The sequence below is a fragment of the Oncorhynchus tshawytscha genome, unplaced genomic scaffold (genome assembly GCF_018296145.1).
Source record: "Oncorhynchus tshawytscha isolate Ot180627B unplaced genomic scaffold, Otsh_v2.0 Un_scaffold_7589_pilon_pilon, whole genome shotgun sequence".
NCBI lineage: Eukaryota > Metazoa > Chordata > Actinopteri > Salmoniformes > Salmonidae > Oncorhynchus > Oncorhynchus tshawytscha.
The window spans coordinates 460,379-482,633 of NW_024609826.1; the positions used below are offsets into that span (position 1 = coordinate 460,379).

A 22,255-nucleotide genomic window follows, 5' to 3' on the forward strand; every position below is an offset into this window, starting at 1 on the left:
GGTGGATAGACAGTATGGTGGATAGACAGTATGGTGGATAGACAGTGTGGTGGATAGACAGTATGGTGGATAGACAGTATGGTGGATAGACAGTATGGTGGATAGACAGTGTGGTGGATAGACAGTTTGGTGGATAGACAGTATGGTGGATAGACAGTGTGGTGGATAGACAGTATGGTGGATAGACAGTATGGTGGATAGACAGTGTGGTGGATAGACAGTATGGTGGATAGACAGTGTGGTGGATAGACAGTGTGGTGGATAGACAGTATGGTGGATAGACAGTGTGGTGGATAGACAGTATGGTGGATAGACAGTATGGTGGATAGACAGTATGGTGGATAGACCGTGTGGTGGATAGACAGTTTGGTGGATAGACAGTGTGGTGGATAGACAGTATGGTGGATAGACAGTGTGGTGGATAGACAGTATGGTGGATAGACAGTGTGGTGGATAGACAGTATGGTGGATAGACAGTGTGGTGGATTAACAGTATGGTGGATAGACAGTATGGTGGATAGACAGTATGGTGGATAGACAGTTTGGTGGATAGACAGTGTGGTGGATAGACAGTATGGTGGATAGACAGTATGGTGGATAGACAGTATGGTGGATAGACCGTGTGGTGGATAGACAGTGTGGTGGATAGACAGTATGGTGGTTAGACAGTGTGGTGGATTAACAGTATGGTGGATAGACAGTATGATGCATACAGTCTGTGGTTATCAGTCCCAGACACTGTCACAGAGAAAGAGGAAGACAGACTCAAGTCTGGCTTTGTGGCTCTGAGCTCCAACATCACATTGGCTCAGGGCACCCCCCTCCCTGATGAGGAGTGACAAAGTGTGTGTGGGGGGGGTTAAAACCAAAGTGAGTGTCAGCGCTGAGGGAGACATATATTGGGAGGGAGGGGGGTGGCCGAGGGTTATGATATCTCCAAAACCTTCTGTCGGGTGCCATCTACTCTTTCAATCCTAAACCCACAGCCCAACTCACCCACCCACCCAGGGCCACAACACGTCTCCCAACAGCGATGCCGTATAGCTGAAATCTAATCCTTTGTAAACACTTTAAATCACCCAAATGTATCATGTTTATGCAATGACCATTTCTGTTTTTGAATTGTTATTCCTGTCTGAAAGCACAAATAAGTATTCTTATAAACCCATGTTCTAAATACATGTATTAATCTTTTTCCTGACTGGCTGTCTGACCATTAGCTTACCAGCTAGATAACGAACAGATATCTGCCTTGTCTCAGTGCAAACAGGCCTTTTGATTGTTCTACGGCAGCGTTTCCCTAACTGGGTTCTCGGGACCCCCAGGGGGGCACGTTTTGGTTTTCTGAACCCTGGTGGAGCCATACACACTCTTTAGAACAGGGTTTCCCTAACTGGGTTCTCGGGACCCCCAGGGGGGCACGTTTTGGTTTTCTGAACCCTGGTAGAGCCATACACACTCTTTAGAACAGGGTTTCCCTAACTGGGTTCTCGGGACCCCCAGGGGGGCACGTTTTGGTTTTCTGAACCCTGGTAGAGCCGTACACACTCTTTAGAACAGGGTTTCCCTAACTGGGTTCTCTGGACCCCCAGGGGGGCATGTTTTGGTTTTCTGAACCCTGGTGGAGCCATACACACTCTTTAGAACAGGGTTTCCCTAACTGGGTTCTCGGGACGCCCAGGGGGGCACGTTTTGGTTTTCTGAACCCTGGTGGAGCCATACACACTCTTTAGAACAGGGTTTCCCTAACTGGGTTCTCGGGACCCCCAGGGCTGCACGTTTTAGTTTTTGCTCCTAACACTACACATCTTATTCAAATGATCAAAGCTTGATGATTAGTTGATTATTTGATCATCAATCAGCTGTGTAGTGTTAGGGCAAAAACCAAAACATGCCCCCCTGGGGGTCCCCAGGACCCAGTTAGGGAAACCCTGTTCTAAGGAGTGTGTATGGCTCCACCAGGGTTCAGAAACCAAAACATGCCCCCCTGGGGGTCCCCAGGACCCCGTTAGGGAAACCCTGTTCTAAGGAGTGTGTATGGCTCCACCAAGGTTCAGAAAACCAAAACGTGCCCCCCTGGGGGTCCCAAGGACCCCGTTAGGGAAACCCTGTTCTAAGGAGTGTGTATGGCTCCACCAAGGTTCAGAAAACTAACATCACCAGAGGCAGCAAGCGGTATGTTGACTCACTGAGGCACATTTATGTACGAAAGTTTAACAATATTTTCATTTAGTCTTTTGTACGCCCAATAAAATGTTTATGGGGAGGATGGCTGGCATGTCGTCACACTGTCCCATGATAGACGGTCCTGTGGGGGTTGTGTCATAGGCCCACAGCTGTGCCCCATTTGGCAACTGGCTGCCCCGGATCTGAACTCACAGTGCCACCATGCCACCTGGGGAGGGTTAAGATGGTGACACTTTACTGGTGACCTCTTACAAACCTAGGGCCATTTAAATCTGTGATGCGGAGAAAGTGGACGGAATCACAGAATCCAGAGATTTAAACATAATTCAATGTTCAAACATTTATTGAACTTAGTAGGATATCAATTACATTTGCCCAAGTTTATCATAAGAAATGAACAGACTGCACCAGTGATTCGTATTTCCTGCAACTTCCTGAATAGGCAACGAGAAATCCCTCTGTCTGCGTATGTGAGGTGAGCACATCTACCTCTTTGTGTAGCGGTTAGCGATGATGCTAATGAAAAGTCTTCTGGTAGATGGAAAGGCTTTCCCCAAAAACTTCTCAATTAAATGTTAACTACAAAGTAGCCTATGCTGACCTGGCAGAATTATATAATTATTATTTTCATAAATCCAGTGGGTATTTGTTTAGCAAAGTCTACCATCATATGTGTGCTACAAAAACATGCTAAACAACAGCCTCTTGCTAGGTGTACACTTGAATTGAAGGGTAACTATATCCAAAAATCTAATCTTTTCAAATTTTTCCCAGACCTCATAAGTGGTCTCCTGATGTGGTTTTAACATTGTTGTGGACAGACACAAAGCCGTGTCTGACCTTAATCCAATTAGCTGTTGTGTTGTCACTGGGTGCTGCCTGTTCAGTCTATTGCCTTTGTCCTGGGATGTGTTTGGTGGTGGGGTGGGGGCGGGGGCGGGGGACGTCAGATTAATAACACAAGTTATTAACAACCCGGAACAGGAGGGAGTTTGTGTCTAGGAAGGGTTGGGGGTTGGGGCTTGTTGTGCACATTGTGATTAGTGCAGCATGTTCCGGACCGGTTGTGTCCTTCAAGAATTGATGGCCTCCTGCCCTATCTGCACCCTGCAGCATTATTGGATGACTGCCTTTGATTCTATTTTAGTGACTTCGTGCCTGCTAGCTCCGCCTTTACACCATACAGCCTCACACATCACATGGGGGACATCCTTTGTATCTCTCTCACAGTTTTCAGGGACACAGAATACACTATTACAGTTCATACAGTTCATTCTGTTGAAGTTGACATCTGTATTGGAGTCTTAGCTTTCTGTTCAACATCTCCATCTATCTACTGTGTCTATCTGAAACATCTCCATCTATCTATTGTCTATCTGAAACATCTCCATCTATCTACTGTGTCTATCTGAAACATCTCCATCTATCTACTGTGTCTATCTGAAACATCTCCATCTATCTACTGTGTCTATCTGAAACATCTCCATCTATCTACTGTGTCTATCTGAAACATCTCCATCTATCTACTGTGTCTATCTGAAACATCTACATCTATCTATTGTCTATCTGAAACATCTCCATCTATCTACTGTGTCTATCTGAAACATCTCCATCTATCTACTGTGTCTATCTGAAACATCTCCATCTATCTATTGTCTATCTGAAACATCTCCATCTGTCTATTGTGTCTATCTGAAACATCTCCATCTGTCTATTATGTCTATCTGCAACATCTCCAACGGTCCATTGCGTCTATCTGAAACATCTACATCTATCTATTGTATCCATCTGAAACATCTGTCTATCGTGTCTATCTGAAACATCTCCATCTCTCCATTGTGTCTATCTGGAACATCTCAATCTGTCCATTGTGTCTATCTGAAACATCTGTCTATTGTGTCTATCTGAAGCATCTGTCTATTGTGTCTATCTGAAACATCGCCATCTGTCCATTGTGTCTATCTGGAACATCTCAATCTGTCCATTGTGTCTATCTGAAACATCTGTCTATTGTGTCTATCTGAAGCATCTGTCTATTGTGTCTATCTGAAACATCGCCATCTGTCCATTGTCTATCTCAAACATCTGAAACATCTGTCCATTGTGTCTATCTGAAACATCTGAAACATCTGTCTATTGTGTCTCTGAAACATCTGTCCATTGTGTCTATCTGAAACATCGCCATCTGTCCATTGTCTATCTGAAACATTGCCATCTGTCCATTGTGTCTATCTCAAACATCTGAAACATCTGTCCATTGTGTCTATCTCAAACATCTGAAACATCTGTCTATTGTGTCTATCTGAAACATCTGTCCATTGTGTCTATCTGCAGGTGAAGGATGAGAAGAAGATCCAGGAGGTGGTTGACCTGACGGATTACGAGCGTTCTGAGGAGCTCCGCAAGGCCAAGAGCCGCAGCAAGAAGAACCACAGCAAGTTCACCCTGCTGCGCTCCAGAACCCCAGGCAACACGGTGGGTCCACAGGAAGTGTCCACAAGAACCCAGATCTAGAACCTTGGAAAGAGCAAACCTGTACCTCAAAGTACTGTACCACAATAGCAACACAATCAATACTTACATTTTAAACACAGAGATGAGATGAGATTCACGGTACTGTAGCCAGACATTAACATAGTCAGATCAGTTACAGCAGCCAGATTGATTGACAGGCTGATTGACACTCACCTGACTCGGCTCGCCAAACCGGGCCACCACCCTGTACACCCTGTCCTTAGTCATTAGCCATGATCCCCTTTGACTCTACTTAGCTCCTCCCACTTCTGTCTCTGCACAGAGACACTGTCCTCCCTCCCTCTGTTCCCTCCCTCCCCCTGTTCCCTCCCTCCTTCTGTTCCCTCCCTTTCACAGGGACATTGTGTTCCAGACTCGCCACACCTCCAACTCCTACATCCAGTATATGATCACCAACGCTGATGGACAGACTAACTTGAGAAACAGAGTGAAAGTGTCAAATTTCCAATGCTTGTAGACCATTTGAAATCTGACAGTTTGCCAGTCCAGTTCACCTTTGAAACATGGAAAGGCTCTTCTGGTGAGGCAGTGATTCCCCCATGACTCCTACACACGCTAGGGATGGGCATTTGACGCTTTTTTTAAATGTTTGAGTACTCGCATATTTATTTATTTTGAGTACTCAAATCCGTTTTTTTAATAATATGTAGAACACAAGACCCCCGCTGGGAAAAAAGATGTGTCCATTTATCTATAGACATAACCTGTATGACCCTTGGCTTGGTTTCACATATTGGTTTCACATATTGGTTTCACATATACAAATGGAACACTAACATGGTCTCCAAGTCCTGTTCAGGCAGCCACAAAGCACAATCCACCAAATAGTTTTACAGTAATTGACACAAATGTAATCTCTGGTTAAAGGTCATGCATTGACTTCCGTTCCAGTACTCCATTACTCATACCCATCCCTTACACACACATACACTCACAAAGAGGCGCACACACACGCACACACACGCACACATACACCATCTGCAGGATCTCCCAGAACCCTCAGAGCAGCAGGAGGATAGGGTATCATGTTGGGTTGTCAGGGGAGGAAGCTTGTGTTTCAGCACACAGACAGACACAGACTGAGAGAGATTCTCAGAGTCTCCACACAGCTGCAGCTTCCTGTAGCCTCAGTGGGAGAAAGAGCACCATATGGTCATATCTGTGTGTGAATGTGTGCGTGAGTGATATGGGTTTCTGGAATGGTACCTATATGAAAGGTATCCCTTACAGATGGTTGACTGAGAACTATGCATGTTAGGATTTTCAACGCTCCCTTCATGCTCAGTTACACAATAGTGTGCAAGGCCCTGGCTTCTTACATTCCCTGTCTCTCGTTTGTGTCTGTCAGGTTCCTAACCTGGTGTTCCTGGCTGTTAGTCCAGAGGAGAAGGAGTCCTGGATAAACGCCTTAAATGGAGCAATCACCAGATCCAAGAACAGCATCCTGGATGAGGTGAGACACACCTCCACTCTCCTTCTCCTCTCTCTCTCTCTTATAAACAACACTTCATCTGTCACATGGCCAATTGCAAGAGGATATCTTACTGAATGCACTTTTGAGGAATGGAATCCATTGACCCGCCCCTCATTCACACACACCCTCATGACCCGACACTAAACTCCCACAGCATGTTGACATGTATAAAGTGCTTCAGAAATAGAAGGAACTGTTATCGTATCTTACATTCTATCTTAAACTGGTTTCCTGATGAGGGCATTTTCTGGGTTTCAGTCTAGTGTAGTGTAGATGAAATGACCTCTATAAAGAAGAGAGACAGGTGGTGACAGCTGTGACAGTCTTCTAGCTGAGGCAGCTGATCAAAGGATTCCCTCTCTGTTTGGGGATGATGGGATGGATCCTTCATCCCTCCTTCTCACTGCAGGTCAATCACCCTGATGACATCAATAGACAGACGGTAGGGGAGCAGCTTGATGTGAAATAAGATGTACACACACTAAAACACACATATACATACACACACACACACACACTTCTGAGCTTTTATGCACTTAACGCATCGTGTCAACACCACCCTTATATAAGGCCACAACACACACATTTGACATAGTCCCCAACACACACACATGGATGGACACATGCACACACACACTGACGCACGAAAGCACACGCAGACACACACACACACACGGACCCTATCACACAGCTATAGATGGCCCAAACTGTACAGGTCCCTATCACACAGCTATAGATGGCCCAAACTGTACAGGTCCCTATCACACAGCTATAGATGGCCCAAACTGTACATGTCCCTATCACACAGCTATAGATGGCCCAAACTGTACAGGTCCCTATCACACAGCTATAGATGGCCCAAACTGTATAGGTCCCTATCACACAGCTATAGATGGCCCAAACTGTACAGGTCCCCATCACACAGCTATAGATGGCCCAAACTGTACATGTCCCTATCACACAGCTATAGATGGCCCAAACTGTACATGTCCCTATCACTCAGTTATAGATGGCAGAAGCACTCTCACAATGACTATCCAAATCCATGTCATCACTGTTAAAGAAACAGAACGAATACAACATTGAGCTACTTTCACATAACTATAAAATACATTTAGAGGACAACTGGTCAGGCCTGTGGATGGACTCGGAACAACAGCACCAGCACTGTGAGAGATATCAATTACCTCCAGGGCTCCAGTGTCTCTGCTGCTCAATGGCCTGATGACATCAGAGATGGGATTCACTCTTCCACCAGGATGGTGTTTCATTGCTCTCAACTGTAGGGTTATCGCAGGTGGAGTCCTACATGATGGTACACACGTACTGTAGATCTATGTTGATAAACCTGCATTGAATTGCAATGCAACATTGGTTGAAAGTGTTTTATACACATAATGAATGTATGTGTACAATAGCAAAGCTAGTGCCCTTAAATACACCCTTATTTTAATTTTAATTTTAATTTAACCTTTATTTAACCAGGTAGGCTAGTTGAGAACAAGTTCTCATTTATAACTGCGACCTGGCCAAGATAAAGCAAAGCAGTGTGACACAAACAACAACACAGAGTTACACATGGAATAAACAAACATACAGTCAATAACACAATAGAAAAGTCTACAGTGTGTGCAAATGAGGTAAGATCAGGGAGGTTAGGCAATAAATAGGCCGTAATGGCGAAATAATTACAATTTAGCAATTAAACACTGGAGTGATAGATGTGCAGAAGATTCATGTGCAAGTAGAGATACTGGGGTGCAAAGGAGCAAAAAAATAAATAACAATATGGGGATGAGGTAGTTCGATGGGCTATTTACAGATGGGCTGTGTACAGTGCAATGATCTGTGAGCTGCTCTGACAGCTGATGCTTAAATTAGTGAGGGAGATATGAGTCTCCAGCTTCAGTGATTTTTGAAATTCGTTCCAGTCATTGGCAGCACAGAACTGGGAATTTATTTACAATGACGGCCTACACCGGCCAAACCCGGACGGCGCTGGGCCAATTGTGCACCGCCCTATGGGACTCTCAATCACAGCTGGTTGTGATGCAGCCTGGATAGCTAACCTAGTGCTCTTAACTACACACATACGCTGGTCATCTCCATCTTTTCTCGTTCCACCTGATAATGTAATGGTTAAAAGCTTTCAGATCCAATTGACAATTATGACATTGATATTAGACATAAAATCCCAGCGGATAAAATATGACATGTTGCTTAGTCCCACTAGCCAGTGAATAAACTACACTCCAGCTGAACTCACTTCATCAGTGGAGACGGTGTTATCACCAGATGACAGTGCAGACGTGTTGGTCATCAGTGTAGCTATATGTTAGCTATAGGTTAGCTATAGGTTAGCTATAGGGCTGAACTCACTTCATCAGTGGAGACAGTGTTATCACCAGATGACAGTGCAGACGTGTTGGTCATCAGTGTAGCTATATGTTAGCTATAGGTTAGCTATAGGTTAGCTATAGGGCTGAACTCACTTCATCAGTGGAGACAGTGTTATCACCAGATGACAGTGCAGACGTGTTGGTCATCAGTGTAGCTATATGTTAGCTATAGGTTAGCTATAGGTTAGCTATAGGGCTGAACTCACTTCATCAGTGGAGACACTAGATAAAACTAGATAACAGTGCAGATGTTTTGGTTGTCAGTGTAGCTATAGGTTAGCTATAGGTTATCTATAGGTTAGCGGCCTGTTTCCCAAGGCCTTATGCAAATTGTTGTGGCCCATTTGGCCCAGTGAATCTCATGCCTGTAGATAATCAATCCATGATTAGGTCTATAATACTGATCAATAAACTACCCAACCCACTCTGACACAAACACAGCCCTCAGGCTAATGTGAAAGCATGTCAATCCCCTCACTCCACATGTGACTGTTCCATTATCTATCTATCTCTCTCTCTCTCTCTCTCTCCCTCTATTTCTCCTTTATCTCCCTCTCTCTCTCCTTTATCTCTCTCCCTCTCTCTCTCTCTCTCTCTCTCTCTCTCTCTCCTTTATCCCTCTCTCTCTCTCTCTCCTTTATCCCTCTCTCTCTCTCTCTCCTTTATCCCCTCTCTCTCTCTCTCTCTTTATCTCTCTCCCTCTCTCTCTCTCTCTCCTTTTTATCCTCTCTCTCTCTCTCTCCTTTATCTCCCTCCCTCTCTCTCCCTCTCTCTCTCCTTTATCTCTCTCCCTCTCTCTCTCTCTTTCATCTTTCTTTTTTTCTTGCTTTCTTTCAGGTCATGGTTGAGGATGAAAACCTTCTGTCCCATCTCACACGGGACAGGGCTAAGATCCCTCACACACGGCGCCTGCCTACACGAGGACACATCATGGCTGTGGTAGGTATCCTGCTTCTCCTGGCCTGTCTTGTCTTAGCCCTCCTTATTACCACAACGGCTCGTTGGAGACAATTCCAACTCTGTCAATTGAGCTTTAATTCAATGAGTCAGTTGGACATGGTGATGATCAAACTACTTTCAACTGGAATTTTTCATTAGTTTAATCCAATTAATTTCCTAACTTAACTAAATCACAATGGGCCTTATCACTAACAGACTGTTTCTCCTTGCTCCGTATCCAGGCCTCCACTTCTACCTCTGACGGCATGTTGACCCTTGACCTGATCCAGGAGGAGGACAGCCCCAGCACAGACGGCCAGGACACCTGTGACAAGAGCTTCCGGGCCAACCTGGACAAATCCACTCAGCTCGACTGCCTCAGGTCCAAAACAGAGGGTGCCATCAGTAGCATCTGTCTAACGCCTCCCACAGAGGTCACTGGGAAGTCCCAGAGCCTGCCGCGTGATACCGGGGTCACCTGGGACGATAAACAGCAACTTCAGAGCCCGATGGGGAAGTCCTGCACTCCTCAGCCAGGCAAGAGGCTCACACCGGCCGAGAAAAGCCGCTGCGCCTCCATGGACGAGATCCTCTCACACTCCGGGACGCAGGCCACCAAACCCAGGACATCCATCCCCCGCTCTGCCACCTCTGCCCCCCCAGGCAACCTGCCACCCATCAGCCAGCTGCAGGACCTAATCGCTCAGAAGCTGGAGCGAACTCAGGAGCTGCTGATGCAGGTGCAGGGGGCGAAGGGGGAGGAGGTGGAGCGGGGGAAGGGGAAAGGGAAGGACTCGCCAGGTTCCAAGGGCTCCAAGGGTTCCTCGGACGGGGCCCGGGCGGAGGCAGAGAGGCTGCTGAAGGAGGCAGCGTCCACATGGGGCCAGGCCAAGGATGTTCTAGAGGAGGTGAAGGAGCTGAGGGCGCTCTACCGTCAGCTGGACTCGCTGCCCACCACCCCTGCCTCCCTCTCACCCCTCACACCCTCCAACAGCTGCAAGCAGACTGACTACAGGAAGAGCATGATGTGACCGTCAGAGAACTCAACACAGACTGGACTATGAATCCCTGAGCAAAAAAATAACTCAACATGCAAAGCCACAATATTGTTAAATATGTCTGTTTCTCTCCTTCTGTGTTCTTTCACTTTATTGATGCTGTGACAAAGTGAGGACATTCAGTTGCCCAACGACGTCCCCTGTGCTTGACCACTGTGCCCTTACATGTCTGCTTGATGAAGGGTGTGGGGGGCAAAGGGAAGGGGCCAATCTAGGGACTCAGGTACATGTTGGCCAGGGAGTCTCTCTGTATTGACCTGCTGATGAAAGACCTTGTGATGCTGCAGTGTCGGTGTTGTTTTCCTCTGCGTTGGTTGTCAAAGAGGGGATGTTGCAAGGTTTGGGCGGGGAATCAGAAGGGCTCTGCTCTCCAGGGACAGACACACAGTGGGTGAGGATGACTCAGATTACAGGAAGGGAAACATGGTGTCCAGACCAACCTGTATGTTGGGAATGTCAATGTTTTCCTTTTTCTGTTACACAACACACTGGAAGGTTGGTCTGAGCCAGATTCCCAACGACCACCACTCTAAAAACCAACAGCAGCCCACCGTACAGTACAGCATTCTCCCTCCCTCCCTCCCTCTGCTGCTCTGGGAATGGAGCTCAGTGGACTCCTCATCTCTGCTGGTCCATTATGATTCACAGGGACAAGGGGAACCAGTTCACATAGTCAGAACTCACTGGCGTTCCATAGGGTGTTTCTGTCTGTTCCATGAGCCATATGATACAGTCAAAATGGAGGACGTCTGTCTGGGTTGTGTTGTTACTAGATGGTACATACTAGGACAGGGCTGTTCCTTTCCTGTAGGCCTACAGCCAGTTGTCTTCAGCCAGTTGCCACTGCAGCCATTGATTCTCATGCTGCTGTAGAGCCATGGAACCGGGATGTCGTCTGTGTGTGTCTGGTGTGAGTGGTGATGATCATGCTACTGTAGAGCCATGGAGCCGGGATGGCGTCTGTGTGTGTCTGGTGGGAGTGGTGAGGATCATGCTACTGTAGAGCCATGGAGCCGGGATGGCGTCTGTGTGTCTGGTGGGAGTGGTGATGATCATGCTACTGTAGAGCCATGGAGCCGGGATGGCGTCTGTGTGTGTCTGGTGTGAGTGATGATTATCATGCTACTGTAGAGCCATGGAGCCGGGATGGCGTCTGTGTGTGTCTGGTGTGAGTGGTGATTATCATGCTACTGTAGAGCCATGGAGCCGGGATGGCGTCTGTGTGTGTCTGGTGTGAGTGGTGATTATCATGCTACTGTAGAGCCATGGAGCAGGGATGGCGTCTGTGTGTGTCTGGTGTGAGTGGTGATTATCATGCTACTGTAGAGCCATGGAGCCGGGATGGCGTCTGTGTGTGTCTGGTGTGAGTGGTGATTATCATGCTACTGTAGAGCCATGGAGCCGGGATGGCGTCTGTGTGTGTCTGGTGTGAGTGATGATTATCATGCTACTGTAGAGTCATGGAGCCGGGATGGCGTCTGTGTGTGTCTGGTATGAGTGGGAGGCATGACATAGAGGTCAGATGCAGTACTAAGGAGAGGAACCACTTGTAAGTGATTTGCTAAAATAGTAATAATAACAGAATTGCACTATGAAGGAAGGCTGTAAAACAAGAGGATGAAACTGGTGGGTGGAAACTGGAGAGAACAGATGTGTCTAATATGGCTTTTCATTCTGTTCTACATATTTGTTACGACAATCTAGTGTTTGTAGAACAATACAGGCTGCATAGTTCCAACGCCTTGATACCTAAGACAGTCGCTCAACTCGCTACTCTTTGAAAATCTGAGCTTCTCAAAGGTACAATGTGTGTAAACAATGCTGTTGATGAACGCATCCCTCCGGCTAGCTAACAGTGATGCTAATGCTTGACCTCTGACCTCCCTGTCCTACTTAAGGACTTATAGGGTTTATGGCAGAGAAGAGAGCTATGCAACGTAGCACGAACACACACAACCACAACGAGAGAGAGGGAGAGAGAGAGAGAGAGAGCAGCGGCCAATGGACTGCATCACCTGATCAAAACATCCAGTGCGTCTCTCCAGAGCACCCCGTCTTGTTTTATAGTCAGTAGCTACATATGTTATGTGTTTGCACAGTGCTGTGGAAATGGTTCTCTCTGGACTGTCAGACAGACAAAAAAAACAGTGTTATGATTATGTTGTTATCATTGTTTGTGTTTTTTATTTGTTTAAAATGCTTTTGTAGGATGATTTAAGGCACGCTTTAGAGAAGAAATGGCCGGGGCATTCTAGAACGTTCAGGCTCTTAGAATGCTCAACTGGAAACTCTGCATATTGTAGTGTTACTCTGTTTGTTCAACCAACAACCACAACCCAATAACAGAAGTCAAAAATCATTAACGTCGAAGTTGGATATGGACATAAAAGAGGGTGAGGTGAGAAAGGTATGTTAGAAAGAACACAACAAGAAACATTTAACTGAGTAGGCCATAAACAAGATTTTTACTAGTACGTCTATTATTGTTGTTGTTATTTTGTTTTATCTGGGATGAAGTACTATCTTGTGTGAGGCTGAACACAAAACCTAACGTTTGTGCAATCCTGAAAAGATTGATATGACCGCCGATGCACTGTACATACTCGGAGCAGTTTGATATGACCGCCGATGCACTGTACATACTCGGAGCAGTTTGATATGACCGCCGATGCACTGTACATACTCGGAGCAGTTTGATATGACCGCCGATGCACTGTACATACTCGGAGCAGTTTGATATGACCGCCGATGCACTGTACATACTCGGAGCAGTTTGATATGACCGCCGATGCACTGTACATACTCGGAGCAGTTTGATATGACCGCCGATGCACTGTACATACTCGGAGCAGTTTGATATGACCGCCGATGCACTGTACATACTCGGAGCAGTTTGATATGACCGCCGATGCACTGTACATACTCGGAGCAGTTTGATATGACCGCCGATGCACTGTACATACTCGGAGCAGTTTGAATCATCTCAAAGGATGTTGCTGTATTTTCTTATTGCGTTGCATTATGATGGAGACGGAAGTGGCTTTGCTTTGCACTGAAGTTCATCACTTCTGGACTGTCAAAGTACTTGAGACATAACCACGTGTGCAATTATAACAATCAGCCTAATTCAGACAACCAGTGTTCTACATTGAATGTTTGCTTTTTTAAGTCAAAACCTAGCCGAGAATTGTAATAAAATGATTTTTGTATGTCCATTCAGAAGAATACCCTACTGGAATATAGGGCTGGTTTTCATAGGAAATGCTGAGGTAGGAAGTGATTGATCCAAGCATTGTTTTTGTGGCAGCAATAATACCATCTTCAAGTTATGCCAAAGATAATATGGCTGTACAAGGAAATAAAATTATTCCCATTGAAATACTTTGATAATGTAAATAAGGATGTTTCATATTTTTAGTTGACAATGTGAATGTCAGCCTACTTGTTCTGACAACCATACCACATGTTGTGTGAAATGGTTGGTCACACCAACTCCAACCTTAATAATCCATCAAACACCAAGTCAATTTACCCTCTTCTACAGCTGGCAATGCATTCTGGGATATAATAATAATATAATATATGCCATTTGGCAGACAGTTTTTATGTATGGGTGGCCCCTGGAACCGAACCCTCAGGTATGGCAGTACAAGCACCATGCTCTACCACCTGAGCCATACAGGACCAGGATACAGGATCTGTGGCCACAAGTTGTGAAATCCAGCCAATATTGGCCACACATGGTCACACACAAACGCATAACATTCAATCAAGACTGTTTTCTTATTTCTGTAAGGTGAAATGTCTTCCTTCGTTTTATGTATGACATGTTATGTTGTCATATTTTCAGTTTCCTTTACAATTTTGTTCACCAAATGTGGGTCTGGCACCAAAACAGTAGCTACCGCAGCCTTAAATACCAAGAGGAATGTAGGAAAGTTACTCAGCAACTACAATGATTGTCCCCCAGATATTTACAAAATCCTAATTCTTGTGCATTATGGATGAGATGAAGATTGTACCATAGGAATACAATAGCAGAGAACGAGCTAGGTGGATTACTAGATGGGAATGGAGAAGGCATTGTACACAGACTCAGAGGTTTAAATCCTGCTCCCTCAGGGTTCCATTTTAATAAATTGTGCTAAACAAAAGAAATGGAGGATTTACTTTCTCTTCATTTTTGACCAAATCTGTTCAAGAGCATTTGAAACTTCACTCACACTCTCTCTGCCAGTCTGTAGAAACTGTATGTACATGCACACATACACACACACACAGGAATGATTCCATGCATGTGTGCATCTCACACCATGTGGCGGGAGCTGCCTGCTAGTCCGACACAGACAGACAGAGCTGGGCCTACGGCATGACGGACTGTGTGTTATCATCCTCCTATGTTGTCACTACTAAAGACAGTACAGAGATGATGGCACCTCCTTAAAACTGGGTGAGAGATCCTGACAGTGATTTTCAATGAGACACAAAAATACACCACAGAAATGAAGAAGCCAGAACACATCTGAGAGAAGTCTACTGTGAGAATAGAATACATCCAATACATCCTCTACCCAATGCACACTTCAATATGCATAAATATTACCCTGTCTTTCTCTCGCTCTCTCTTTCTGTCTTTTGTTCTCTCTCTCATTCTCTTGCTCTCTCTCTCTGTCTCTCTTTCTCAACTCTCGTGCTCTGTCTGTCTGTCTGTCTGTCTGTCTGTCTGTCTGTCTGTCTGTCGAGATCCTGATACTCCATAGGGCAAAATCCCTCCCAGGGGGCAGCAGGCCCCTGTGGCCTCCACGCCAAGCCCTGCTCATTCAACACATGAGAGAGGTCCCTCTGCCTCCTCAAATTAGGACTGACGCTGCTCTGCTCCGTGACTAACTAGTCACACTCCAGATGTCAACACTTCATCCAACAGCGCAACAGACAGGAAGAAGCTTGCTGTCACCACGAGTCTAATGGGTGTATATGATTTTATGAGCGACACTGCGTTGACTTACACATTGAGGAAGAAAAGCATCTCATGGTCACCTCAAGCATCATTGAGGTATTTGTTGAGCACACGTGTTACCGTCATTGTAGGCCATCATTGTAAATAAGAATTTGTTCTTAACCTCTCTGGGATATTCGGGACGGTAGCGTCCCACCCCACCAACAGCCTGTGAAAGTGCAGGGCGCCAAATTTAAAACAACAAAAATCTCATAAATAAAATTCCTCAAGCATACAAATATTTTACAGAATTTTAAAGATAAAATTCTCGTTAATCCAGCCACAGTGTCTGATTTCATAAAGGCTTTACAGCGAAAGCACCACAAATGATTATGTTAGGTCGCCACCAAGTCACAGAAAAACACAGCCATTTTTCCAGCCAAAGAGAGGAGTCACAAAAAGCAGAAATATAGATAAAATGAATCACTAACCTTTGATGATCTTCATCAGATGACACTCATAGAACTTAATGTTACACAATACATGTATGTTTTGTTCGATAAAGTGCATATTTATATCAAAAAATCGCATTTTACATTGGCGTGTAATGTTCAGTAGTTCCAAAACATGCGGTGATTTTGCAGAGAGCCACATCAATTTACAGAAATACTCATAATAAACATTGATAAAAGATACAACTATCATGCATGAAATTATAGATACACTACTCCTTAATGCAACCGCTGTGTCAGATTTTTTTTAAACTTTACGGAAAAAGCATACCATGCAATAATCTGAGTACGGCGCTCAGAGACCAAAACAGCCAAAGAGATATCCGCCATGTTGTGTCAGAAATAGCATTATAAATATTCACTTACCTTTGATGATCTTCATCAGAATGCACTCCCAGGAATCCCAGTTCCACAATAAATGTTTGATTTGTTCGATAAAGTTCATATATGTCCAAATACCTCCTTTTGTTAGGAAGTTTGGTAAACAAATCCAAACGCGCGTGCAAATCCAGCCGAAAGGTCGGACGAAAAATCCCCAAAGTTATATTACAGGTCGTAGAAACATGTCAAATAAAGTATAGAAACAATTTTTAGGATGTTTTTATCAGAAATCTTCAATAATGTTCCAACCGGAGAATTCCTTTGTCTGTAGAAAATCAACGGAACGCAAGCTAACTCTCACGTGAACGCGTCACGAGCTCGTGGCAATCTGCCAGACACCTGGCTCAATCCCCTCTAATTCGGCCCCCCTTCACAGTAGAAGCATCAAACAAAGTTCTAAAGATAGTTGGCATTTAGTGGAAGCCTTAGGAAGTGCAATATGACCGATATCCCACTGTATCTTCGATAGGCTATGAGTTGAAAACCTACAAACCTCAGATTTCCCACTTCCTGGTTGGATTTTTCTCAGGTTTTCCCCTGCCATATGAGTTCTGTTATACTCACAAATCAAATCAAATCAAATGTATTTATATAGCCCTTCGTACATCAGCTGATATCTCAAAGTGCTGTACAGAAACCCAGCCTAAAACCCCAAACAGCAAGCAATGCAGGTGTAGAAGCACGGTGGCTAGGAAAAACTCCCTAGAAAGGCCAAAACCTAGGAAGAAACCTAGAGAGGAACCAGGCTATGTGGGGTGGCCAGTCCTCTTCTGGCTGTGCCGGGTGGAGATTATAACAGAACATGGCCAAGATGTTCAAATGTTCATAAATGACCAGCATGGTTGTATAATAATAAGGCAGAACAGTTGAAACTGGAGCAGCAGCACAGTCAGATGGACTGGGGACAGCAAGGAGTCATCATGTCAGGTAGTCCTGGGGCATGGTCCTAGGGCTCAGGTCCTCCGAGAGAGAGAAAGAAAGAGAGAATTAGAGAGAGCATATGTGGGGTGGCCAGTCCTCTTCTGGCTGTGCCGGGTGGAGATTATAACAGAACATGGCCAAGATGTTCAAATGTTCATAAATGACCAGCATGTTCGGATAATAAGAAGGCAGAACAGTTGAAACTGGAGCAGCAGCACGGCCAGGTGGACTGGGGACAGCAAGGAGTCATCATGTCAGGTAGTCCTGGGGCATGGTCCTAGGGCTCAGGTCCTCCGAGAGAGAGAAAGAAAGAGAGAAGGAGAGAATTAGAGAACGCACACTTAGATTCACACAGGACACCGAATAGGACAGGAGAAGTACTCCAGATATAACAAACTGACCCTAGCCCCCCGACACATAAACTACTGCAGCATAAATACTGGAGGCTGAGACAAGAGGAGTCAGGAGACACTGTGGCCCCATCCGAGGACACCCCCGGACAGGGCCAAACAGGAAGGATATAACCCCACCCACTTTGCCAAAGCACAGCCCCCACACCACTAGAGGGATATCTTCAACCACCAACTTACCATCCTGAGACAGGGCTGAGTATAGCCCACAAAGATCTCCGCCATGGCACAACCCAAGGGGGGGGGCGCCAACCTAGACAGGATGACCACATCAGTGAATCAACCCACTCAGGTGACGCACCCCTTCCAGGGACGGCATGAGAGAACCCCAGTAAGCCAGTGACTCAGCCCCTGTAATAGGGTTAGAGGCAGAGAATCCCAGTGGAAAGAGGGGAACCGGCCAGGCAGAGACAGCAAGGGCGGTTCGTTGCTCCAGAGCCTTTCCGTTCACCTTCCCACTCCTGGGCCAGACTACACTCAATCATATGACCCACTGAAGAGATGAGTCTTCAGTAAAGACTTAAAGGTTGAGACCGAGTTTGCGTCTCTGACATGGGTAGGCAGACTGCTCCATAAAAATGGAGCTCTATAGGAGAAAGCCCTGCCTCCAGCTGTTTGCTTAGAAATTCTAGGGAGAATTAGGAGGCCTGCGTCTTGTGACCGTAGCGTACGTGTAGGTATGTACGGCAGGACCAAATCAGAGAGATAGGTAGGAGCAAGCCCATTTAATGCTTTGTAGGCTGCTATGAGTTTCAATGTGTAATTTGAGTGTGACTAAAGTATTTTAGTGATTGGACAATGCAGGACTGGTTTGTTTACTGGTTTGTTTACTGATTTGTTTACTCACAGACATCATTCAAACAGTTTTGAAACTTCAGAGTGTTTCCTATCCAAATATATCTGCATATATATTATATTATATGCATATTCTTGCTTTTATGGCTGAGTAGCAGGCAGTTTACTCTGGGCACCTTATTCATCCAAGCTACTCAATACTGCCCCCCAGTCACCAAGAAGTTAATTAACTGACTTGCCTAATTTAATAAAGGTTCAATAAAAAAATATATATATTTGAAAAAATATATATAAACTCAGCAAAAAATTAAACGTTCTCTCACTGTCAACTGTGTTTATTTTCAGCAAACTTAACATGTGTAAATATTTGTATGAACATAACCAGATTCAAAAACTGAGACATAAACTGAACAAGTTCCACAGACATGTGACTAACAGAAATGGAATAATGTGTCCCTGAACAAAGCGGGGGTCAAAATCCAAAGTAACAGTTGTTATCTGGTGTGGCCACCAGCTGCATTAAGTACTGCAGTGATTCTCCTCCTCAAGGGCTGCACCAGATTTGCCCGTTCTTGCTGTGAGATGTTACCCCACTCTTCCACCAAGGCACCAGCAATTTCCCAGACATTTCTGGGGAGAATGGCCCTAGCCCTCACCCTCCGATCCAACAGGTCCCAGATGTGCTCAATAGGATTGAGGTCCGGGCTCTTCGCTGGCCATGGCAGAACACTGACATTCCTGTCTTGCAGGAAATCACACACAAAACGAGCAGTATGGCTGGTGGCATTGTCATGCTGGAGGGTCATGTCAGGATGAGCCTGCGGGAAGGGTATCACATGAGGGAGGAGGATTTCTTCCCTGTAACGCACAGCATTGAGATTGCCTGTAATGATAACAAGCTCAGTCCGATGAAGCTGTGACAAATCGCCACAAACCATAACCGACCCTCTACCTCCAAATCGATCCCGCTCCAGAGTACAGGCCTCGGTGTAACGCTCAGTCCTTTGACGATAAACGCGAATCCGACCATCACACCCGGTGAGACAAAACCGCGACTTGTCAGTGCTGTCTGGTCCAGCGACGGTGGGTTTGTGCCCATAGGTGACATTGTTGCCGGTGATGTCTGGTGAGGACCTGCCTTACAACAGGCCTACAAGCCCTCAGTCCAGCCTCTCTCAGCCTATTGCGGACAGTCTGAGCACTGACGGAGGGATTGTGCGTTCCTGGTGCAACTCGGCAGTTGTTGTTGCCATCCTGTACCTGTCCCGCAGGTGTGATGTTCGGATGTACCGATCCTGTGCAGGTGTTGTTATGTGTGGTCTGCCACTGCGAGGATAGTCAGCTGTCCATCCTGTATCCCTGTAGCGCTGTTTTAGGCGTCTCACAGTACGGACATTGCAATTTATTGCCTTGGCCACATCTGCAGTCCTCATGCCTCCTTGCAGCATGCTTAAGGCACGTTCATGCAGATGAGCAGGGACCCTGGGCATCTTTCTTTTGGTGTTTTTCAAAGTCAGTAGAAAGGCCTCTTTAGTGTCCTAAGTTTTCATAACTGTTACCTTAATTGCCTACCGTCTGTAAGCTGTTAGTTTCTTAACAACCGTTCCACTGGTGCATGTTCATTAATTGTTTATGGTTCATTGAACAAGCATGGGAAACAGGGTTTAAACCCTTTACAAAGAAGATCTGTGAAGTTATTTGGATTTTTATGAATTATCTTTGAAAGACAGGGTCCTGAAAAGGGAAGTTTCTTTTTTCATGGGTAGACGTAACATAGTAAAGGTAAATCTGTCTCCCTCCATTAAGTATGATATGTTACATTTCGTATGGTATGTATTAATTTGTGGATGTCAATAATCGATTTTATATGATATGTTACAAATTCCAATTTATTGTGGCTAACCTAGGTGGCTGTCGTTAGCTAGTCTTGCGGTTACGGTTAAAGGGTAGGTAGCATAAACGTAACATGTGGATTTGCATTAGAATACACATTAAAAGTTCCAATGCCAAGTTACTGTTACAGTTTTCTAGGTGTGAAGGAGAGTCGGACCAAAATGCAGCGTGTAGATTGCGATCCATGTTTAATCAAACAAACGTAACACGAATACACACAAAACACTACAAAACAATAAACGTAACGAAAACCGAAACAGCCTATACTTGTGTCAACTAACACAGAGACAGGAACAAAGACACTAAGGACAATCACCCACGACAAACTCAAAGAATATGGCTGCCTAAATATGGTTCCCAATCAGAGACAACGATAAACACCTGCCTCTGATTGAGAACCACTCCAGACAGCCATAGACTTTGCTAGATAACCCCACTAGCTACAATCCCAATACATATACACCAAAACCCCAAGACAAAACACACCACAATACAAAAACCCCATGCCACACCCTGGCCTGACCCAATACATGAAGATAAACACAAAATACTTATACCAGGGCGTGACAGAACCCCCCCCCTAAGGTGCGGACTCCCGAACGCACCTCAAAACAATAGGGAGGGTCCGGGTGGGCGTCTGTCCATGGTGGCGGCTCCGGCGCGGGACGTGGAACCCACTCAGTCAATGTCTTAGTCCCCTCTCCTCGCGTCCCTGAATAGTCCACCCTCGCCGCCGACCATGGCCTAGTAGTCCTCACCCAGAAACCCACTGGACTGAGGAGCAGATCGGGACTGAAGGACAGCTCCTCGGGAGTGAGAGAAAGCTCGGGAGTGAGAGAAAGCTCGGGAGTGAGAGAAAGCTCGGGAGTGAGAGAAAGCTCAGGAGTGAGAGAAAGCTCAGGAGTGAGAGGAAGCTCAGGCAGGTAGGTAGATCTACCAGATCCTGGCTGGCTGGTGGTTTCAGCAGATCCTGGCTGACTGGCAGATCCTGGCTGACTGGCAGATCCTGGCTGACTGGCGGATCTGGCGGATCCTGGCCGACTGGCGGATCCTGGCCGACTGGCGGATCCTGGCAGATCCTGGCCGACTGGCAGATCCTGGCAGATCCTGGCCGACTGGCAGATCGTAGCAGATCCTGGCCGACTGGCAGTTCTGGCAGATCCTGGCTGACTGGCGGATCCTGGCCGACTGGCAGATCCCGAAGAGTCTGGTTGACTGGCAGATCTGGAAGAGTCTGGCTGACTGGCAGATCTGGAAGAGTCTGGCTGACTGGCAGATCTGGAAGAGTCTGGCTGACTGGCGGATCTGGAAGAGTCTGGCTGACTGGCGGATCTGGAAGAGTCTGGCTGACTGGCGGATCTGGAAGAGTCTGGCTGACTGGCGGATCTGGAAGAGTCTGGCTGACTGGCGGATCTGGAAGAGTCTGGCTGACTGGCGGATCTGGAAGAGTCTGGCTGACTGGCGGATCTGGAAGAGTCTGGCTGACTGGCTGATCTGGAAGAGTCTGGCTGACTGGCGGATCTGGAAGAGTCTAGCTGACTGGCGGCTCTGGCTGCTCCACGCTGACTGATGGCTCTGGCTGCTCCATGTAGGCTGACAGCTCTGGCGGCTTCTTACAGACTGGCAGCTCTGGCGGCTCCGTGCAGACTGGCAGCTCCTTGCAGACTGGCAGCTCCTTACAGACTGGCAGCTCCTTGCAGACTGACAGCTCCTTGCAGACTGACAGCTCCTTGCAGACTGACAGCTTCGTGCAGACTGGCAGCTCCTTACAGACTGACAGCTCCTTGCAGACTGACAGCTCCGTGCAGACTGACA

At 46.1% G+C, this 22,255-nt stretch overlaps 1 protein-coding gene across 1 annotated transcript in view; it reads left to right on the forward strand.

The window, feature by feature from the left end:
- plekho1b (pleckstrin homology domain containing, family O member 1b) overlaps nucleotides 1-14,746 on the forward strand; it is a 49,881-nt gene extending 35,135 nt beyond the window's left edge. The window contains exons 3-6 of the mRNA XM_042319094.1: nucleotides 4,522-4,662; nucleotides 6,071-6,175; nucleotides 9,433-9,534; nucleotides 9,777-14,746. Coding sequence (XP_042175028.1) covers nucleotides 4,522-4,662; nucleotides 6,071-6,175; nucleotides 9,433-9,534; nucleotides 9,777-10,565 — 1,137 coding nt within the window. The 3' untranslated portion in view covers nucleotides 10,566-14,746. The remainder of the gene's footprint in view (nucleotides 1-4,521; nucleotides 4,663-6,070; nucleotides 6,176-9,432; nucleotides 9,535-9,776) is intronic.
- The last annotated feature ends 7,509 nt before the right edge of the window (nucleotides 14,747-22,255 follow it).